Source organism: Miscanthus floridulus, chromosome 7 (genome assembly GCF_019320115.1).
Source record: "Miscanthus floridulus cultivar M001 chromosome 7, ASM1932011v1, whole genome shotgun sequence".
In the NCBI taxonomy this organism is placed as follows: Eukaryota; Viridiplantae; Streptophyta; class Magnoliopsida; order Poales; family Poaceae; genus Miscanthus; species Miscanthus floridulus.
Window position 1 is genome coordinate 1608000 of NC_089586.1, and position 20328 is coordinate 1628327.

The following is a 20328-nucleotide window of genomic DNA, read 5'->3' on the forward strand; positions in this document are numbered from 1 at the left end:
TTATTGTAGCAAATTTGACCATCTGTTTTTTTTTTCCTAAAAAAATCTTAGATACTTCAATGTATAAAACACTAATGAAGCATGTTCAATAAAGAATCATATATGTGAAAACTTGATGTATCTAAAAATCTTTTGCAGAAAAAACGTATGGTCAAAATTGCTACAGTAAAAATTCGGTGACAAGTAAACGAAAACAGAGGTAGTAACAAGATTTTTATCTTTCTAAATTCAGTGAATAAAAAGTAATTTTAATCTGCTAGAAGACTAAATTTATCTGGTTTCCAAAGGTTGCGTGACCAAAGAAAATTGTTTACAATTTAAGAAATAAAACCGGGCGTCATCGATAATCCAATGGTCAAAATGGAATATGACTAGCTCTCGTTTTGAGCTCAGAAGGCTAAGTGTTTTAGACCCCGTTTGGCAGGGCTTTACTTTATTAGTAAAGCCATTTTTTTTTTGTTTCAGCTCCATGAACAGTTCCACCGGTGGAGCTGAAGCGGTTTTGGTAAACCGTTTGACAAAATGGTTTCCCTGTGAGAGCATGTTTTTAGGGGCATGGAGGAGAAGCCAGGAGAAGCCACCTTTTTACCTCCATTCCACCCCAAATCACTGTGAGATCATGTTTTTAGAGACTTCACAAGTGAAGCTATTTTACTTTACCCCGTTTGGTAGAAAACAGCTCCAAACGGCTCCTGAAGCCGATGAAGAAGCCCTGTCAAACGGGGCCTTAGTCGTGAGACGGTATATCTTGGCGTTGGTACTGCTAGGGCAGTTAGACGTTACATTCAGCCGTTACAAGTTCAAATAATCATACACAGAAATACGCACAATACTGTCAATATATATATTTACTTATTAACGGGTAATTTCAAGTGATCCCATGAATCAATTGTATGATGAACACACTCAAGATAAACCGATTTTGACGCTCTGTGGCTGGCAAGGATCACAACTCCGTCGGCAACAGCAGCTGCGAAGGGCAGATTGCAAAATTTGACCAGAATGATGGTTAACGCATGTCGACGTGAAGTTAAAAACCAGCCCATCCAGATGGCTGCTCTACCTTCTTGGCCACACCAGCATTAAATCTTTGGGATGAGCTCCCTTGGGCAGCGGCCCTGTTGATCTGTGTAGCAGCGCTTACTGCTGCTGCTGATGTTCTGAAATTATCAGAACCAAAACCCCACGCATCGGGGGAAGCACCTGATGTTGTGTTCTTGGTTATGTTTTGGCTCCCATTAGTTGCATGATCGACCTTTGGTCGGGCCTGAGTCTTTGTGTCAGGGAAAGCCTGCCATGTTTTGGCATCAGAACTGGCTGATGAGGAGTTGCTAGCAAGCATCCCTTGTTCAAGCTCCCACACAGTTCCTTGGATCTTTTCCTTTCGCTGCATGGATTATAGATCTTATGTAAGATGTTAATAAACTTAAGGATAGTAAAATATGGTGCATTAAACATTGGTGCAGATCAATCACCTGAGATCCAGAGTCTTGTGTCCTTGAGCTGACTTTGTTTGAGGGAGGCGTTGCCTCAGCAAGAGTGCGCTTCAGCTCTTGGATCTCCTGACGCTGTGATCGACAGATTGCAGATAACTTTTCATACTTGGCTGTCATCTCAGCCTTTTCTAATGTGGTTTTCTTCAACTGCTCCTTCAGACTGGACACTTCAAGTTCAAGTTCGGATGTCTTACCAACGGCAATGTTGAGATTGTGAGTGTCAAAATCTGCAACAAAGCTGTTGAATGGATCCTTCTCGCATTTTGGCTTGGGTTGAGGTTGTTGTGCTTTAATTTTCCCAGATTTTTGTATCTCCGTGTCAGAGAGACCTCTGAAACCATTATTGGACAAGGAGTTACTTTGTGCTTGACTTGTTCGTGACATCTGACCAGAATGACCACGCCTATCGCCAGGGATACTGATGTTGGTGTCCACCCAGCTTTGGTTCTGCTTTGATGACAGTGATGTCTTAATTGGCTCCTCGTCAAACAAAGGGTTCCTATTATCTGCAGCTTGAGCACCTTGTGCGTGCTGCGTGGCCCAAAATGCACCTAAAGGTGCATCTCCTGCCTTTGAGCTTCCATGTGATAAAGAACTATTAGATTGCTCTCTTGGAGGTGGAGGAGGGTTCCTTCTAGGCATCACAGGTGTTCTTTTATGAGCACCTACACAAGCAAAAAAGATGATCAGCAAATAGACATCATTTGTACAGTGATGTTCAAAAACACATCAGTAAAATAGCCTCGTTCATCGATTACACATTGCTTGCAGAGAACATATGGAACGTAAATCAGGCTAAAATATTTAAATGCTCCTTACAGAAGGCTGCATGCAGAATAGAGACGTGACAGAGAAGAAGGGAAGGATGGTAGGATGGTGGCGATTTTCATAGGAATTTCACAGGAATCAGTTCAATTTCATAGGAAAAACACCGGAACAGGGAAAAATCCCGTGTTCCAAACAGGCCCTAAAAGGGGATATTCCACGAGGGTGTTAGAGTATGTTAGTTGTAATTATTATCAAAATTGGAGGGCAGGCCACAGAAACAACAAATATTTAAATAGGATAATAAGGAAACAAATAATCAAAATACACAGAATTCTACTAACCCAGGAAAATGAACATAATGCATAGCATCGAATCCTACTGCATTTATCTATCAAAGATGCACCAATTTCTATTGGTACATGTCAAATTGTTGTATAACTAGGTATTTATGTCACTAGGTAATGTTAGGTTCTCCCCGAATCCAGAGGCATAACACACAGACACACACACCCTTTCTGTCGTCAAGGGACGACTTTTCAATTGACAAACAAGAAAAATAAAAAATCATCAGTAAAGATTTGGCCCCATATACGATCTAAAAAGCATTTCAGGAAGTACTGTGAATCAATGGCAACCCCACATGATCAATAAAGTGCCATACTTGTACAGATAAAATTTCTTCTAGCACCTGACCTTCATCTTGCAAACTCAAGGAAACGGCTGGTGAAGGTCCATCAGGTAACCTCTTCTGTAACTCAAGCGGCAGTAGCTCATTAACACGAAACCAAACCTGTCAAATATACAGCATATAGCATAAGCCAAAGAAAACAATTTATCTGATTCCTAGGGCTACATGCAACAGTCTACGACTAACCTAGTATCATGGAGATGAATGGCCAATCAATCAAAGCTCTTGCCTGCGTGATGTCTGGTCTGGCATTTGGAGAGGCTTCCAGCATATCTTTGATCAACCCTGTGACAGCAGTGCTATACTTGGGTTGCTCAGGGATACGGTAATTGCCATTGAGTACCTGCAGCTTGGATTCTCCGTCAAATGCAGACTTGAAGTAGCATATTCTATATAGAAGGCACCCCAAGGCCTGCCAGTGGTAAGTAAAAAAAAAGGTTACAAATTACTTCACTCTTCACCAATAGCCCAATGATTAATGTTAAATACAATGTGATACTTGAGCAAGATCATTATTAGAAATCACCCATTAACATGAAAAACATATGCCTTTAAACTTTTTACGCACTTAATTTGCCTGTCTCTGATAATTAAACGAAGAACGTAGCACATGATATGCAAAGGTTTGCTTAAGATTCGGAGACATGTATCCTAAAGACCATGTGCTCATGTTCATATGCTTTGCACTTACCCAAATGTCAACTTTTTCGCTAATAACTTCTCTTCTGTAGAGATCCCACATCTGAAAAGCCATCATGAAATCATTGGAGTCTGTACAAGGTTATTTTATTTTAAATCCATAGTGCGGACATCTGTTCTTTTACCTCTGGGGCCCTGTAGGCTGGGGTTGTATGCTTCCTGATGACATCTTCCTCAATGCCCATCTCCTCTGGTTTGTTAAAGCATTTATGATTAGTTGATGTGCTTCCAAAATCACATATTTTCCATGCACCGTCCAATCCAAGAAGAACATTTTCAGCTTTCAGATCCCTAAACAATATGGCAAAAAGGTTGAATGTAAGATATATTTGCTCATAGTTGATACATACTTATTACTTCATAACTTGTTTTAGGAACTGCAAACTAGCCCCTCACACCTAATACGACACACTGGTACAAGAAATAACTGTTTACAGAAAGTATTTGCCCTCCCAAGCTGGATTCAAATATAGTACACGAAAGAAAACAATACTAATTTTCTAGTTTACCAGAAATTGCCAATTAATTTGAAAAAAAAAACTAACTGAATAGTGAGACAGAACAGCATAAACACTACCATACCTATGTGCAATTGGCGGTGATTGTCCATGCATGGCAAAGACAGCATTGCAGACATCTCTGAAAATTGAAAGCACCTTCTTCTCCTCGTAGTAACCACTACCTCTGCTCTCCATTGCACTCACCAAGGACTTCTCACAGAACTCCATTACAAGAAGTGCCTCCTTTGTGCGGCCCATGTCTAAAACATCATGGGCAACAAGTGTGACCACATTTGGATGCCCTTTGAGGAGGTTCATAACCTGGATCTCCTTCATGACAAGATCAAGCGATTCTGAGTCATTGCAAATAATGTGCTTCAATGCGTACATCTTTGATGGATGTACTGTGTCGCATGCCAAATATACACAAGAGAAACCTCCTTGTGCAATGGCATTTCGTACTGTGATCTTCACACTTCCAACATCAATAGTGCGACCATCCAGCCCACTCTGTGCTTTGCCCCCAAAGGGATTGAGTTTCCACATTATTGGGATATCGAGACAAAGGATGAAATACCTGTGCTTATTTTGTTGGGTATGGTTCTCCAAATGTTTCTGTGTCAACCAAAGGGCAACAGAATAAAACTTTGATAAGCAGCCACGTAACATGGAACCAGACATGTATAAAAAGGTGAATGGAATAACCATTGAAACAGTTTTGCAGTCATGATAAATTGTCCAAAGAAAAAAACAAGTCTAATGTTCCGAACTCTTGAAATGCAAACAATGATTCTCTCCATGGAGGTCGCTGAGAAAATATGCAAGGTACATGACTATGTGAGCCCATTAGTACCAGACCAAACTACATACTATCTCAGAACCCTACAGATCAAAGAAGTCACAGACTTGATATTCTAAAGCTAATTTTACTTGTTTTTTCCCTCTCAAAACTATATACTGTATGAAATTAAATGAAACTAGACTTCATTCCCATCATCCCATGTGTAGGAAAGATGCCCCTTCAGTTTTCAGCATGAAGCACTATCAAGCGTAGGTGTGAGGACCAAAATTACATACTATGTTATAGCAATGTCGTTCAAATCCATCTTCCACACCCTACACAAGTAGACAATCAGCTGATAAGGATTCTGCACCGTTCTGATGATTGTAACACCACGCCTATTGTTTGAATAAGCACTAATGCCCGCATTATTCACGAGAAATCGGGCGCGTCACCTAGATAAGCCGAAATAGCGAATCAGATGCAGTTACTGCTAAGCTAGGGTCACATGGAGCCCACGCATCTGTATTATCGGTTTAATATCAGGCGATCTCGAGGGAATCGCTGGATGCTTGCTCAAAGAAACACCAAAACCAAGGAATCCCGATAACCCGATGTTCGTGCTCCCGAGCTAGACTAGAGCAATACTAAAAACCAACTAAAATTTCACCGCACAGCTCCAGCGCGAGGCGCGGATCACCGCGATCCCGCGCGCATTCACACGGACAACTGAAACGATCCCCACTTACCACGCAAAATGCAGGTCCGGCTCCGATCCCTCCCAGATAAGCCAATCTAACCACTCCCAATGTCCCTCGTTCCTTGCCGCTGAAGCTCGCCGAATCTCGGTAAGGAGGCGCACCTCTAGATCGGAGGCGGAGGCCCGCGGTCGCGGTGGGCTCCGGCGCCGGCGGCGTCAGATGCGGGGCGCGATCTCGTCTGGAGATTCGGTGCGCCCGGGCGCAATCTGCCGAGCCTGACGGGAGGGAAGGAGGAAGGAAGGAAGCAAGCAAGCAAAAGCCGAGACGTGGAGCGGTGGAGCCGTGGCGATGGCGAAGTGGTGGCCTGGTGGCCGCTGGTGGGGTGGGGTGGGGTATGGCCACAAATAGATTTCTTGTCGAATATTTTTGCTGCCCTTTTGTCCTCTGTTCTTTTTGTTTTTTACAACATTTTGTCCTCTGTTCTTTGTGTTTTGTATACGTGCTAGCTATCAGCCCTATGTCCGTGCTTTTGCTCCTTTTGCTAGAGGGCCAAAAAGTTTTTAAACGCGCCAGTAGTAGCACATTGGGATTAGCCCTAGACCTTCGGGTTAGAGCAACGTTAATAATAAAACCAATCATTAACTTATAAATTAAGTTATTATAAAAGCCAAGCTAAACAATAGTCAGTCTTCTATTTATCTACAAAACTTCTTTATTATTATATATTTTTTAATTTTCTTTCTTATTTTTCCTCACATACATCTCTATTAGAAGTTTGTGACCCACTATTGTCTATGCTTCCGTGCCTAGCTTGTTGCTTATATGAGAGTCAAAGCTCTCTCATATTTCATTTATTCTCTCTTCCACATCAGCAAAAAATATTGATTAGCTTGGCTATAAGCCAGTTGTTATACATGCTCTTACCCGAATTTTTCGGGTAAGGTAGTTCGGGTAATAAGAAATTTAGGTAATGAAAAATGTTACCCGAATTTAGCCTCGAAAAAACACTACCGATAATTCGGGTTCAGGTTCGGGTTTGGGTATTCCCGAACTACCCGATATTTAGACTGCTAATTGTTGACGCCGGCCGTTGGGGCGTCGGGGGTCGGGGCTCTCATGTCGGCGGTCGCGTCGTCGGTATCAGGGCGTCGGAGCTTGGCCGCGTGGGGCGGCGTCGGGCGTCGGCGACTCGGCAGTCGGCTCAACCGCGCGGCATCGGCGGCAACTCGGTGGTCGCTAGGGTTCCACGGGGTTTGGGATTTGGGGGCAGCTCGTGCTCGGCCTCAAGCCGCTCATTCTCGAGGAGTCAGGGGTGTCAGGGGTAGAGACGTGGAGTACTGCCGTACTGGAGGGGAGTTGGCTGGTTGATGGGCCGCGTACGCATAGTCGGCTTGAAGGTTGATGTTCTGTTGGGCTCTGAAAATATCGGGTAATATGGGTAATTCAGGTACCCGACAGTGTTACCTAAATTTTTTGAACTAATTTCGGGTATCTAGAATCACTATCCGAAATTAAAATTGGGTTGTACGAGTACAGGTTCAAGTATTGGATAGCAGGTAATTTGCCCAGGGCTAATTGGGATACCTGAGATAGAACGGTTCCATATTTCCATCTCTGGTTTTGGGATAAGATTACCTCATTTTGTGTTTTGGCTAGGAGAGATAGATCCATCCTTGTTTTATGTTTAGTTTGAGTGATTGAGGCAAATATGATGGATGAAGTTTTAACATCGTCATTCACTCTTCATTGTGGCCTATTTCTTAGTTGTGAGGTCCACTCATCAACTCCTCAATTTTTTCCTCTTCTTCTTCATCCGACTATCGCCCCAATAGGTTGCCAAGGAGCTTGGACTACATGCGTTGTCCTAGCAGTCCACTGGGGAGATGGCCTCCACATGCGCCACCCCACCGGGTTGAAGGGGAGGGGGAGGGAGCATTCCTAAACTCTTTAAGCGCAGTGAACTTTGTGTTATTTTCGATGTGTGCGGAATTCCGCAAGATTGTACGTCGTGTGGAAGTTCTACTCTTTGCTAATCTATCATGAGGTTTTGTTTGTTGTTAAATTTCAAAAACGCTTATTCAGCCTCCTCTAAGTGACATCAAAATCTTAAAGGATTTGCCAGTAATTAATAGCATTGTACATGACAAGTATACTATTATGAAAATACTATTTAATCTACATCCCCTCATATCAAGGCTTAAAACAAGTTGATATCAAACACATCCAAAACGTCATTTATTTGTGATAGGATAAGTAAAAAGCAATAACGCTCCCGTCCTTGTTTATATATGGTCCAAGTGCACCGAACGAGATCCATGAGTGAAAAAACACAACAATCAAGTAGTTTTGACAATCGTCCTTATATTTTTTGTTATATCGTCGTAGTGTCTGCCTATGATAAACAAGTACTTTAATTTATATGTTTACCATAGATCTTGTTAGTTTACTAGCAAATGTGTTCTTGTGCTACAAACTCCGTATCATCGTTAGATGCGAGTTGTTATAACCCATATGAATAAACACAGGTTATAAGTGTAGGATACGTAGAGCGTGACCCAATACTTATTGGAATGTGTTTCCTAACTCGTGTGAGTATCGGTAACGAGTTCGGATCACATACGTGACACATAGAAAACTCTCTGTTATTTAGGTAATTAAGAGGTGGTGAATAAGAAAATAGGTGGAGAGAAATTTTTCTTCTTTAATGTTATAGGTATAGAAGATGAGCCTGATTGGTTGGTTGCCAAAATTTTGGATGCTAGGCAGCCATTTGGTTGAATACCAAAATTTGTCAAAACCTCACAATCGGCATGCCAAATTCTTGATAAATATTTTGTGCCCATGTTTTGGTAAAGTTTTCTTGCTAAATCTTGGGCATGACAAATTTGGGCCAATCAGGCCCATAATGAAGTGGACTTATTTATCCATAGTTCAGGGATTTTATTCATGCAATGTGAGCTTCTCGTACACTGAAATTTAGAAGGTACCAAAATCTCATTGTCGGAGGAAGCCGCATGCTGCATGTGAGTGGGAAGAAGTTGCTTTTGGTTCACGGGAGTACTTATTTTCTTCATTACTGCCTGCAGTTGCAATGTAAGTTCACGCCTAAGGACGCAACCAAACCATGGTGGTGGCCTAGATTTATCCGGGTTGGTAGCTTGTTTTCATCAGAGTCCGTCGCGAAAACCATCACAAACATGCCGCTAGTCTGTGCTAAAAGAGACATTATCAACTTGCGTACAATGACCCTCCATCAGAAGGGAGACACAAACATCTGTCGGCAGGGCTCCTCGGCAGGAGCGAGACGTTTTCCTGTGAGAGCCGGGTTTTTAAGTAAAAAAATAGAGGAGCTCAAAGTGGCTCCTTCAAAATGACTTTGACTCCTCTGAAGAAACCCCTTAAGAAAAACCGTGCCAAACACCCTCTATATTAAACAGAACCTAACATCTGGGCGCTGCTAACTGCAATTTTTAGTTTTGTATATCTACCAAATGGTGTGAGTGCTGCTAACTACAATTCTAAGTTTTGTACTTCTACTGGTTGGTGTGACTTTATAAAAAAAAAACGATGTGACTTTTGACAGTTTCGTCTCCTAAATTTTCAGATTAAATAAGAAAAAATGTCTTTGAAACCACACTAGTATAGAAAGCAATTAAGTTATGCATTATGAAATTGAAAGTGCTATTTGTTGAAAAAAGGGGATAATTTTTATTACCTCCGTTCTAAAAAAAATACAATTATTCTACATGTGTTCTTGATTAAAGTGCCTAAAGTTTGACCAAACATATAGATAAAAAACATTAAACTTTATAATATCAAATAAGTATATATTATGAAAATATGTCTCATGACGAATAAAATGGTACATATTTAGTACCATAAATATTACTTCCTTCATTTTAAATTATTAAATTATAAGACGATTTAGTTTTTCTAGATATAGTTTTTACTGTGAACTTATACGAATTTAGCAAATATTCGAAGATGACTATCGCTATCTATAATGTATAAAAAGAACTAATACAACATCTTATCACACTATAAAAAGAACGAGTTTTTTTAGGGGGGCTCTTCCTCTATGATAACCGTTCGATCTATACGTCGTGCTATATGAGCCCTCCGTCATGCGTGATCTTACTCTTCCTCTATAACAACCGTTTGATCTACACGTCGTGCTATATAAATCCTCCGTCATCCGTGATCTTACATGTAAGATGTAAGACAACTCCTCAAATACGTCTCACGGTGTGTCTATAATCCCACATGTCATAAGTTGCATTTATATTTTAGGCAGGGGCAGATCTACAGGGGGGGCTCCAGCCCCCCCCCCCCCCCCCTTCAGCTGGTACATCAATGGAAGTATAGGGAGGGTGATGGAGAAGAAGAGGTGGAGGAAAGAAGAAAAATGAAGAGAGATAGGAAGAAGAAGAGACCAGCCCCCCTTAAATCTTGTTCTGCATCCGCCACTGATTTTAGGAACGTACCATTGCTATATATATATACGACTCCGTGTCTTTCATGCTCTTGTGTTCACGAGATAGGCTTTGATAGAGTCAAATATAATTGGTTTAGGATTAGATTACATCTGGTTCAGAGTTTAGTACGTGTCCCTAAACCGAAAGGGGGGTAATTTCTCCTATGCAGTTTCGTGGAGAGATGCGGGTTCTTGCCCCGATTTGGACGACCCACGAGAATCTTTGACGGACAATAACATTAATTATATATAGGCTCTTTTGACGGATGAAAGAAAAGATATATTATTACCATATAACTTATAAGTAGTGTTCATGCTAACGCCACGACTTCATTTAGAGATGTACATGAATCTCAATAAAATACTAAAAAAAATCGAGAGATCATTACACAGCAGAATGCAAAAACTATCTAAATAGGCAACATGCATATCTTCAGAGTTTAATTAGCCGACTGTTACAGATAAAGATCTAATGAAATAAATCCAATATTGATTTGTAAAATTCAAGATATATCAAGTATATGATCTCATCATTAAATGACCAATAACATGACTTAATACAATAAAATGAATAGCGTAGCACGGTGGTCGATTCTTTCAGTTGTCATAGGTTCAGCTCCTTCACCGGCTGCTAAAATACAAAGCGTTTGCCACTGAACATCAGCTCAAAAAAACATCTTATTGCCTATCAATTTACCGTTTCTCTGATGGTGCAGGATAAAAGTTAGAGAAGCTTTCACTGATGAAACTGAAGAAAGCTTCAGAATACAAACAAATGAAATTTCATAGAGCCATTTTATGATCCTAACAGTGTTTCAGTAATTTAAAAGTTGCACATTGCCCACAGTTCTCGTAATTTTGTACTGTGATGAAACAGAAAGAATAAAGATGATCACACCCCCATGGCATGTGTCCAACGCAAATCAGTATTTGCAAAATATGACAAGAATACAAGAGCACAGAATGGACTGGACATAATATAAAGTATCTGCCGAATACAACCAGAATACAGACCTTAGCTTGTTCTAGTGATTCAGGTCCTTCCATTGCTTTCCGGCATTGATGTATGGCTTCTGCTATGCTGGACTTTCGGTCCTCTTCCAGAGTTCAGATACCACGTAGCTGCCACTAGCATTGTACTCATTGATCTAAAGCATTAGCTACGGCCTTGTACACCTCGCCTCGCCAAGTTGTTCCTTTAAGCCCACCAGCTTCTCATTCTTGTCATCGATGATTAGCTGAAACATAACACATACGGTAATATTAAAGCATAAGGAATTGTGAGAAATACAATTTAGACCCTAATGTTTATAACCAATAACTCATCCATAGTCAGGTACAAACTTGACAACAAACTGCCACACCTATCTGCTGACACAATTAAATAAGAGTTTTTTTGTTTCTCATTCCCAAATGTCAAACAAATTTCCATGCACCAACCAAATGCAAGATAGAAAACAGAATTGAACAATCCATGTTTGTTTCGGACTCCAGATTGGATCATATAGAAATTCTCATCTTTCCAAAACTCCTAATAACACATTAACAGAAACAAGGTATTGAAATAAGCTCTAACTATGTATTGTTCTAAGAATCTACATATGGACCTATGCATATGTATAGAATAGAGACCCCTTACATCAAAAGGGAAAAAATCTTGTTCATGCATGGATGTGCCGCCATGCTGGTATTGCAATATTTTGTTTACTGTGAATGAAACACTTTTAAAAAAATTATACCAAATTTGCCACATTACGAATTGTAAATGCTTCCCCAGGCTGAAACCCCAAAATAGTGGCATGGCAGACCCTGGAGTCAGCACAGGCTGAAATCCCATGGTGGTTGCTTGTAAGGAAGCCGTGGCATTAGCACAGGCACTAGAACATTTTATTGAGATTCATGTGCATCACTAATGAAGTCATGGCGTTAGCACGGGCACTATACTAGTAAATTATAGCTTTAAAATTATCACACTATCAGCCTGTTCGTTTGGTTTCAGCCAGGGCTTATCAGGCATGATACAATGTTTTCCTCCCACGACAAATCAACATCAACCGGACTTATCAGCCCAGAAACCAACCAACGAACAGGGTGTATAAAAATGCGAGTTTTAATAAAGTCATAATCCCTCGTATTGTTCGTACATGCCTACGGTAAATGCTAGGTAGACAAGTATGGAAAGGATAAACTGCTTAAAGCATATATATGGTAAGCTCACTCTAAATGAGTGATTTCTTCTCCGATCTCTCTAGAGCCTTCGATAGCACAATTGAGATAGCGACGGGTTCTCTACCTATGCAGGAATGGGGTTCTCCACCCATACGAGGATAAATCGACGGAAGTATGAAAATAGGATAAGATAACGACAACACGATATGCAGCTGAGACATCCTAACGAATAAACAATTTAAACCTCGTTCTACACAAACCAATCAAATCGATCAAACAATTGTCATCTACCTTTACTATATATGGTCGGAGAGAGTAATATTTTTTATATAAATAAATTTGGTCAATTGGATCTTACTTTAATACGTGAGCAAGAGCATACCCAATTTTTATAGTTGTTGAGGTGTCACTCTAAAAACAACTAAATATCCGGTCCATTAACTCTAAAAACAACTAAATAGATCCATAATCTCAGTTTTTTATTTTTATTTATTTTATATTTTATTTTGTATTTCATTTTAGCATAACTAAATAGATCCATAATCTCAGTTTTTTATTTTTATTTATTTTATATTTTATTTTGTATTTCATTTTAGCATAACTAAATAGATCCATAATCTCAGTTTTTTATTTTTATTTATTTTATATTTTATTTTGTATTTCATTTTAGCATATATACAAATTGAATTTCAGATTTTGCTTTGGTGGGTGGGGAGGCCCACACAGGCAAGTAGGGCAGTGTCAGTACCCGCGCCAGCCTCTTTCCCTTTAAAAATTGCTGCCTGTCTACTTCACCTCCACAACGCCAAATTTTTTAAGATTCCATAAAACATTAAATATAAATAAAAAATAAAACTAATTACATAATTTAAACAAAATCCAAACCTAATTAAACTATAATTAAACACTAATTACCAAATAACGTCAAATTTTTTAAGATTCCATAAAACATTAAATATAAATAAAAAATAAAACTAATTACATAATTTAAACAAAATCCAAACCTAATTAAACTATAATTAAACACTAATTACCAAATAACAACAAAACACTACAGTAACAGTTTATCAAAAAATTTAGCAACTAAACTGGGTCTTTGTTTTCCTTACTCATTAGTTTAAGTCAAGGTTATGTTCTCGCACCCCACCCCCTATATATGCCATCCACACAACTGCGCGCATCCTCTTCTCGCCGGTATGGGATATTTGGGATAGGTCTTCTCCTCCTCGGAACGCTTCGCTTCTCTCGTGTGCTCTGCCTCATGCCATCCACACAACTGCGCGCATCCTCTTCTCGCCGGTATGGGATATTTGGGATAGGTCTTCTCCTCCTCGGAACGCTTCGCTTCTCTCGTGTGCTCTGCCTCCCCGGGGCTCTGGTTCCAAACAGCTTATAAATAATGGGCCGGCCTACTTACAGGACCGTCTCGTCTTGCTAGATCATTCTGGCCCATCAGGCCTACTTGACGCATGCCTCTGTCTCAACTCTAGTCTCATCAACCAGGCCCCAAGCGGCGGAGTGGCTTAAACCCTAGCTCGCCGCCGTGCTCGCGTCCCCGCGCCTGCTGCTCCTTTCAGGCCCTAACCGTTCGTCGCCGCCGCCTCCGCGCTTTCCAGCCCACGCGGAAGCGCACCTAGTGCCATGGCGAAGAAGCGGAAGCGCAGCGACGCCCCGGCGGACGCGGCCGGCGCAGAGAAGCCCGACGACTCCGCGCCGGCGCGCCCGGAGCGCACACTCTTCGGCTTCAAGGACCCGGCCCCCGACGCCGAGCCCGCCTCCGCGGGCGACGGTGCTGCGGTGGCGCCGTTCCGGAACAGGGAGAAGGTGCTCATCACCTGCTCCCGCCGCATCACGTACAGGTGAGTGCTCCCTGTTTTTTTTTTTTTCCTTGCAGTGTCGTGACTCGTTTCATGTGGTGGGTGATTCCATACAATCGTGTGTGCTCGGCGTAGGTATCGGCATCTGATGCAGGACGTGCTGTCGCTGCTCCCGCACGCGAAGAAGGACAGCAAGGTCGAGTCGAAGCAGAGCAAGGGGAGCGCGCTGAACGAGCTGGTCGAGCTCAGGAGCTGCTCCAGCTGCCTCTTCTTCGAGGTATAGCTGTTCTACTCTGCTTCCACCCCGCATGGTGGAAATTTTGTTACAATTGACATGATGATGGTTGCTTTACTTGGTGCCTGAACAAGCTGTGTAAATTCGCTTGTCTTACACTGTGTAAGTCAGTGGCGCGAAGCAAATCTCAAGCTTTGGCTTTGGTCCATGTTTTCGTTCTATGAATGTTCTCTGGGCTCTCAGGCATTGAGTAAGCAACCCCCATTTTGCTCTGGTGCCAAATTCTCTACTGGGCAATGGGCGTTATCTTTGACTGCATTTGCGCCATCCGCCATCCCACGATTATAATTGTTCAATATATGTATGAATTAGACTTTTCAGTTCTGTTAACTTATTGAATTATGTGGCTGAAGTTTTTTCCTTCATGTATTACAGTGCAGAAAACAGAAGGATCTTTACCTTTGGATGGTGAAGTCTCCTGGAGGACCATCAGTGAAATTTCTAGTAAATGCTGGTATGCTATTGCCCAAATAATACTTACACTGTGGCTGTCTTATTCACTCCAGCCTATAATTTGTATGCTTTTGTCATGAGTTAACGATTAATCAAGATGTGATGTTTACTGTAGTTCACACCATGGAGGAGTTGAAGCTTACTGGTAACCATCTGAATGGGTCACGACCACTTCTTACATTTTCTACAAATTTTGATGAGCAACCTCATTGGAAGCTTGTGAAGGAAATGATAACTCAGGTATGTAACTGGTTTCACATGTTATGCCATACCTACATGTGGCTAAGCATTTTTTTAACAAGTTGATGAACTGCACTGATCTTTCCAAGTATCCAGATTTGCCGGTGCCATTTTCTCTTTGGTATGTAAACAGCTTGGTTTTCTAATGATAAAAATCTTGACTTTGCAAACATACAATAGGGTCAAACTCCACTTTGTTATTTTAGCACTGGATGTCTCAATGACAGATGGACCAGGGCCCACTTATCATTGGGACACCCTGTGGTAAAAGTGCAGGCTGTTGTTTGACGCAGTGGTAAATGTGCAAATTTTCTAAGAAACAAATTGTATCACCTTTTTGCTAGATTTTAATCCATAAGCACTGAAGATTACCATATGTTGGCTCTAGTTCTTTTTTTTGGGGGAAACGATGGGAACATAAGAACATCTTGCGCGCTGCTATCTAATCTTGCATTTCCATTGCTCACTGGAAACCAAAAAGATGGTGTATATGAAGTTAATATTGCGTATTATACTATCAAACTAACTTCTGTTGATGATGTATGTGAACTTTCATATTCATGTGCTTTATGGGACAAATAAGTTCTTACAAAGTAGAAGATTCTTGTAAAACATGTTTGTGAAATCATTACCTGTACTTTGCAGATATTTGCTACTCCTAAAGATCACCGTAAAGCAAAACCTTTCCATGACCATGTATTTGTGTTCTCCATTGTGGATGGTCATGTTTGGTTTCGAAACTACCAGGTGATCTATCTCTCCATTTGTCACATTGAATTTTTGTTTGGATTAGGTTCATTTTGTGTGTGTGCAATGCAAAGTTCATGTCTTAGCAGCATATGAATCAATGTTTTCAAGTCGTCCGGTCGAACCTAGTCGCCATGGGACCGACTAGGACGATTAATCACGATTAATCGTGATTAATCGGACGACTTGTACAAGTCGACGGTACCCCTAATCAGTCAGCAGGGACTGATTAGGACGATTAATCGGACGACTTGAAAACATTGATTTGAATTTTAGAAACCAACCTACTTTGGCAGATTTCGGTTCCCCACAATGAGATTGATAAAGTTGATAAAGGTGGTCTGGATAAAATGACACTTATTGAGGTAATTGCACTGAGCTTCTACATGGATACTTGACGTGCTTCCTAGTTTTCTCTAAACAACAATATATGTTTCGATTGCTCTATGTAGGTTGGCCCCAGGTTCTGTTTGAATCTAGTCAAAATATTTGGTGGAAGTTTTGGTGGTCCTACATGGTATGAGAACCCATACTACATTTCCCCCAATCAGGTATGCTAATTCACTATTCTGATGCCGAGTACTGTTTATAAGTTTAAATATATACTACTCTAGGCGACCCAGGTTAATTACTTTTCATCAAGGGCTAGTTGATACTGTGTTATTTAATTCCTTCAGTTTTTAAGTTTTTAAAAAGAGAAATTATGAGGCAGGTGATAATGAACAATTTCTCCCACGCAAGACAGAACACTTATATGGAAGTCATTGTGCACTTTTTAATGAAGAATCGAGTGTTGGAACTATCCAAGAACGAGATTTGAGCTAAATTTGGCACTAACATAGTCTTCAAGGCATTGAGAATTATGCTTGCATGTTCAGATCAGTATATAGTAGAACACAGTGCACGCCACTAACTATTTTGGATGAATTGCACATCATGGTGTACAACACTGTGCTGTCCTGTTTTCCTTGAGTTGGAGCTAAGAATGAAAAGCATTTACTTATGCTTGGTGCACTTCCAGTTCACTGTAGTGTGTAGTTTGTTGTAGCCTAAATAATTTGCCCGTCTGCCACTGGTGTTTATTTGAGGACTTAGCATTGTACTACATGTGATATTGTCCAACTAGAACAACTGATTTCGTGCCATGTTTAATGTTTCTGACACTTTTTGGTTTCCTTCAGATCCGTGCACTAGAGAAGAGGCAGAAGGCAGGCAAATATGCCAAGAAGGTGAAGGCCAAGGTGAGGAGGAAGATGCACGAGATGGAGAACACGCTGGAGCCTGATGAGTTTGCTGAGCTCTGGAAAGGAGAGTAACTTGGCTTTGATCGACCTTGTCAAAGTCGTGAAGCACCAGCAACTCCTTTCAGCAAGCGCGGATTTTGTTTACCAGTGTCTGTGCCCATGTTGTGGAAGTTTTGTATGACAAGGCATATGTTTATTTACATAAAATCGGATTTTAGTGATGAGATAACTTCTGCCCATATGACATTCTCTCGTGTTTGCTTCTAGTTAATGTGGTGCCAAGTGTTATATCACTTCCGAATTGGTCGCTGAGAATCATGAGGCGCAATCACAGCTCAAGGCTCAAGTGTTCTATGTATACAGTATACTTCAGTAAAGGTCAAGGCAGCAGAAGGCCTCATTTCAGCGTGACTGTTTTACGTAGTGGTCTCAAATTCGAACCATTTCCTAGATTTTTTACCAAAAGAAAACTACATTTACCTCTGCGTTCCGAACTTCAAATCCAAACACGCTGAAGGCACTGTCAAGGGCCTGTTTGGAACGCAAAATATTTTCAGAAATATACATGCAGAAAATTTCGGAGGAACAGAATTATTTCACCCGCACGAGAGGCGCATGGGCCTCAACATTTAGGCCCACTACTACACGCAGAGGAGCCCAAGGACCTAGGGTTTCCACCTCTACGCCGCCGCACACATATAAATCCTGTGACCAAACCCTCGCCTCCATTCTCCGCCCGCCGCCGCCGCCCCAGTCCCCGAGCCGAAGCAGCGCCTCGCACCGCTCCGATCCAATGGCGCCGACGTCGAAGCTGTCGATTGGCATCAAGCGCGCGTCGCGGTCGCACGCGTACCACCGCCGTGGGCTGTGGGCCATCAAGGCCAAGAACGGCGGCGCCTTCCCCAAGGCCGAGAAGCCCGCCGCCGCCGCGGAGCCCAAGTTCTACCCCGCCGACGACGTCAAGCCCCGCGTTCCCAGCACCCGCAAGCCTAAGCCCACCAAACTCAGGTGCCGAAGTCATTCCTTCGAGTCGCAGACCGCGTGGTGTTCGTGTTTATTTCGCGTGGAGATTTGATTCCAACCGCCCTTCGTTTGTTCAGGTCGAGCATCACACCCGGGACGGTGCTGATCATCCTCGCTGGGCGCTTCATGGGGAAGAGAGTGGTGTTCCTCAAGCAGCTCAAGTCCGGTCTGCTCCTCATCTCTGGTGAGCCACGCTTAGTCCACTTATCCCTTTGGTTTGTTTCTGTGGTCGGTCGCGCCGCCTCCCCTAATCACAGCCAACTAGCCGAGTAGTGTGGATCTATATCAATCCGTAGTTAAAAGCTTTGTAGTTTATGCTTAATCAGTTGAAAGTTAGTTGTAAATGCTTACTCTGGTTAGCTCAATCTGGGAACTATATTATTTGTAGAGTCTGGTGTGACGACGGGGTGTATATATTAGCAATTGGAATAATAATAAGGTACTTCGAAGATTTTTTAAGATTGTCTTGCAACTACACATTTACTCGAATAGGTGAACCGAGTTTTTAAGGATTAAGGAATCTGAATACACATTTACTTGAATAGTTGAACCGAGTTTTTAATGAATCCGAATCCAGTTTGGACTATGGGACCTGTATGTGTGATAGAAGCATTGGTTCTTTGATGGCACTGTTACATGGTTAAAAAATAGACTGTTGTACTATCTGCATTCTCATGTCTTTGACCTGGTGCAAACATTTTTCCTATATAAGTAATGTAAGCCAAGACTCCTAGGAATGTTCGGATTTATAATAGTTACTTTTAGTTGAAGTTGATAAAACGATTCTGTTCACCATCACAACCATACCCTGCAGCTTGTCTAGCTGCATGCCTCTGTTCATGCATGCAAAAGAGTTTTTTCCCCATCCTGTTCTACTTGATATTGTTTTTCCTGTCATTAGTTTCTTAATAATTTTCTTATCTTTCAGGGCCTTTCAAGATCAATGGAGTACCGATCCGCCGTGTGAACCAGACCTATGTCATTGCTACATCAACCAAGGTTGACATCTCTGGTGTTGATGTCGCAAAGTTTGATGACAAGTACTTTGCGAGGGAGAAGAAGCAGAAGGCGAAGAAGACTGAGGGCGAGCTTTTCGAGACAGAGAAGGAGGTAGGTGTCCGAGTAACATGATCTGTTGTTTCATCGACCCTTCGTGCTCCATGTTGTGATTACCGTGCTTCATGTCTTTTGATGAATCTGTGCAGGCATCCAAGTCTCTGCCTGACTTCAAGAAGGATGACCAGAAGGCTGTGGATGCTGCTCTGATCAAGGCTATTGAGGCTGTCCCAGAGCTGAAAACCTATCTTGGCGCCCGGTTCTCTCTCAGGGATGGTGACAAGCCCCACGAGATGGTCTTCTAAGCTTTTAGTTTTTGAGTTCGGAGGAAGTCGTTTTGCCTGTGTGCTCTTGTACTTCTGAGTTTTGTACCCGGGGTAGTGAACAATTTCATTCTGATTGAAGTCTGCCTGTTAAATATTATGAGAAGATCTAAGAAAGCTTTATCCGTGTTGGTGGTTCAGCATTGCACTATCTGCTTTTGGTTCTTTAGGTAGGTCAATGTTGTCTTGAGATCCCATTTTGTTCGTTTGAATTGCTGACTGTACGTTGTTTTTGCTATCATTTGAGTGCCTCAACGACAAATGAGCCAACTCCCCTGTCGCTCTCATCGATTCGATTTCTTTCATGCTGCCACACCAGTTAGACAGAAGGAACAACTTTCCGTTGTGTTGGAGTAGTCATTAGCTACTCCATGACCCCTTGTGCAGATTGTTGGTCCTTGAACTTGTCTCTTGTTCTAAACCCTTGTGACGCCATACATGCTTGACATGTTTGCATTTTTTTATTGAAAAATAAATGTGCTCCATCCTCATCCAATCGTTGGCAGACAAAGCTGGCGGCGTCCGCTGTCAAGCCTCTTCGTTTCAGGTTTGTTGTCAGATAAAGAATTTGTGGCCAACCTCCAAACAATTCAGCTACCAAATTTCCCCAAAAATGAAATATGCCCACAACTCTTAACCTGCTCAATTGTAGGCACCCTTTGACGCTGGCTTTGTCGTCATGCCATTTCTGTTCTAATGCCATGCAAAGAAGATCATCCATGCGTGATACCAATTTCATTTTTCCGAATGGTTGGTTTTCTTGATTTTGATTTTGGCTTGAGTAAAATAAGAAACTGAAAGCGGCGGCCCGTGGCACATTTGCACGGCCCAGCAGGAAGCTACCCTAGCCAAAC

At 41.8% G+C, this 20328-nt stretch overlaps 3 protein-coding genes across 8 annotated transcripts; 2 read left to right on the forward strand and 1 right to left on the reverse strand.

Moving 5' to 3' along the window:
- Window positions 1-821: 821 nt before the first annotated feature.
- On the reverse strand, window positions 822-6005 carry LOC136466378 (uncharacterized). 6 transcript variants are annotated; one of them, XM_066464756.1, is made up of 9 exons: window positions 5682-6005; window positions 5229-5267; window positions 4234-4766; window positions 3777-3942; window positions 3644-3694; window positions 3182-3364; window positions 2958-3054; window positions 1476-2161; window positions 822-1387 (listed from the first exon to the last, which is right to left on the reverse strand). In XM_066464756.1, the coding sequence occupies exons 3-9, from the start codon at window positions 4695-4697 to the stop codon at window positions 1031-1033; spliced, it is 2004 nt and encodes a 667-aa protein (XP_066320853.1). In that variant the 5' UTR covers window positions 4698-4766; window positions 5229-5267; window positions 5682-6005; the 3' UTR covers window positions 822-1030. The 6 variants fall into 6 exon arrangements, with proteins under 6 accessions (XP_066320853.1, XP_066320852.1, XP_066320851.1 ...); XM_066464755.1 differs by lacking the exon at window positions 5229-5267 and having other exon boundaries at window positions 4234-4661; window positions 4729-4766; window positions 5795-5911; XM_066464754.1 differs by lacking the exon at window positions 5229-5267 and having other exon boundaries at window positions 4234-4661; window positions 4729-4766; window positions 5682-5760.
- Window positions 6006-13722: 7717 nt separating this feature from the next.
- LOC136462330 (ribosome biogenesis protein BRX1 homolog 1-like) lies at window positions 13723-17343 on the forward strand. The gene is made up of 8 exons (XM_066461434.1): window positions 13723-14135; window positions 14229-14370; window positions 14764-14842; window positions 14957-15081; window positions 15727-15828; window positions 16125-16193; window positions 16281-16379; window positions 17010-17343. The coding sequence occupies exons 1-8, from the start codon at window positions 13918-13920 to the stop codon at window positions 17142-17144; spliced, it is 969 nt and encodes a 322-aa protein (XP_066317531.1). The 5' UTR covers window positions 13723-13917; the 3' UTR covers window positions 17145-17343.
- A 438-nt stretch (window positions 17344-17781) lies between these two features.
- Window positions 17782-19625, forward strand: LOC136462331 (large ribosomal subunit protein eL6x-like). The gene is made up of 4 exons (XM_066461435.1): window positions 17782-18080; window positions 18173-18279; window positions 19024-19205; window positions 19301-19625. The coding sequence occupies exons 1-4, from the start codon at window positions 17866-17868 to the stop codon at window positions 19454-19456; spliced, it is 660 nt and encodes a 219-aa protein (XP_066317532.1). The 5' UTR covers window positions 17782-17865; the 3' UTR covers window positions 19457-19625.
- Window positions 19626-20328: the final 703 nt, after the last annotated feature.